General features: G+C 45.3%; 1 protein-coding gene across 1 annotated transcript; it reads right to left on the bottom strand.

Annotated features, from left to right (window-relative positions):
• Positions 1-237: 237 nt before the first annotated feature.
• LOC125300190 lies at positions 238-1413 on the bottom strand. The gene is given in 1 exon segment (XM_048251889.1): positions 238-1413. A coding segment is annotated over 1 exon segment (1176 nt).
• Positions 1414-2095: the final 682 nt, after the last annotated feature.

Raw genomic sequence — 2095 nt, 5'->3', positions numbered from 1 at the left:
AAGAGGGACTGTGCGATTCTGCACATTTTCCAAGACCGAGCATTTTGGGAGCCACGTCTACAGAAGGCTCAGGAGTTCTTTACTGAGGTGTGTCTCCCAGAACTAGTGGCAAAACACTTCACAAAACAACCTACCTCCCAAGCATCAGCATCCTGCAGTGGGGCTTGTGGACACCCTCCCCACTAACGCTCCTTGGCTTTGCCAACTTTACTTTAGCAATAACATAATATCAACTTTTTACCTTCTCATCTTGTTTTCTTCCTCACTCCCCCCATCAAGCTGTGCACGACCCCTTGTGAAAGCAGGTATCTTCACCTCAGCACACATCATTCCCACACTTTCCCTGATGTTAAACCCTCGATCTGCTAACACAATGACACCTGGTAACAGTTTATCTAGGAAACCACAATTCTCAGTCAGATGTTTGTCACTAGTTCGCCCACCCCATCCCTTTGAGACAAATTAAATGAAACCCTGTGGTGTGATGACAATAAGGTATTTCATAGTGTGGTGGTGTTTGTACTGGGAGAAAGTCTGGGCTCTTGCATGAAGATTAGACGGTTTTTCAATGAAAATTTCGAAACAATCCACAATTGCAGCAACATGCTTTCCAAATGATTCGATGAACTGGTGGGGCATACTAACCATCAAACAGTCTCTGCTTGGCCAGTGCACAATTGGAGACAGGCGGGGATACAACACTTCAATAGTCTGTTGAAAAGCAACACCGACTGTTGTTCTGTGAACTTGAAACAGGTGACTGAGGTGTTGAAAAGGCAGGTCTAACCTGAGATGCATCAGGGTCAACAGGTCGCACTGGAATGCTGTAAGCTTTCTCTTTCCTTGATGGATATATGGTAGGATGTTGAGCAACATTGCCTGAAAAATTGCAAAGTTAGGAAGTCCAGTGTAGTACTTCACTTTCTCATCATCACCCCTCAGAAACCTTTCATCCATCCTGTATTCCTCAAGCTCCTCCTTCAGCTGTCTGTTCTCCTCCAACAGACTGACGATCAGGGCTTGCTTCGAAGTGCAGAATTCACATTCTGCACTGGTCATGACTGGCTGCTCAGCATCCAGGTCCTCTGGAAGCTCTTGCAGCGGCTCAGCATCCATGTCCTCTGGTTGCACCTGGGGCGGCTCAGCATCCAGCTCCTCTGGATGCGGCAGCTCAGCATCCAGGTTCTTTGGTTGCACCTGCAGTGGCTCAGCATACAGATCCTCAGCCACCACCTTACGCTTCAGGCTCCGCTGAAACCTTGCCTCATCAGTCATCTGAACATCGTCATGGCCCAACAACAAAGATGGCTTCCAGTCAGGGTGATTCTCCAGCATTTCATAGGATGGTTCACCTAAAGTAGAGTAATTATGGAAAGGTGTGAATTTACATGATGCATCATCTGGTAGACCCATTACACAACCCATTACTGTAATTGGCAAAAAACAAAGGTAAGCTGGCATAACAAAGGTGAACATTAAGGTGACAAGTAGTAGAGGGAAGTGAGGGAAGTGGGCAAAGTTAGCAAGGAGAACCACTGTGTTGTGAGACAAACACATCTAACAAACACATCAGAGACGAACTTAAATATCATGTCCATCTCAAAATATCTTGTATGTAGTGCAGCCAACGTTACAAAGTTGGCAGTTTATTTTTGCTGCTACAGTTTATGTTACAAAGTAGCACTAGCAAGAAGGTGGCTAACGTAGTATCATAGCTAACGTTAGTAGCGATATCAGAGTAACGTTTAAGTAGCCTAACAAGGACACACTCTTCAGATAGATAGACTAGCTTTAGCAGTCAACAAAATAAACACATTTTATGAAATATATTGAGAGCTTACCCGAGTGAAAATGCCGAGAACACACTCGCATACTCTTCGAAATGTTGTCGAAAGTGATGTCCCTTCTTCTCATCACCGCTACCCAGGCCATTCGACGTCTGTTTGTCACCTCAGCAACTTGCTCTCCATACATCCTTTTCCATAAAGGGAACCGAAAAAAAACGAACTCCAGTCTTGTTCCCCTGTTGATCGTTCGACCTGCTGTGGCAGTTCTTCACGCAGCATGTTGTAGGCATTGCGAAATACAAAGTACC

The sequence above is a fragment of the Alosa alosa genome, chromosome 9, assembly GCF_017589495.1.
Source record: "Alosa alosa isolate M-15738 ecotype Scorff River chromosome 9, AALO_Geno_1.1, whole genome shotgun sequence".
Lineage (NCBI taxonomy): Eukaryota > Metazoa > Chordata > Actinopteri > Clupeiformes > Clupeidae > Alosa > Alosa alosa.
Note: the sequence above shows the minus strand (reverse complement) of the source record. Positions and strands in the feature narration are given on the sequence as shown.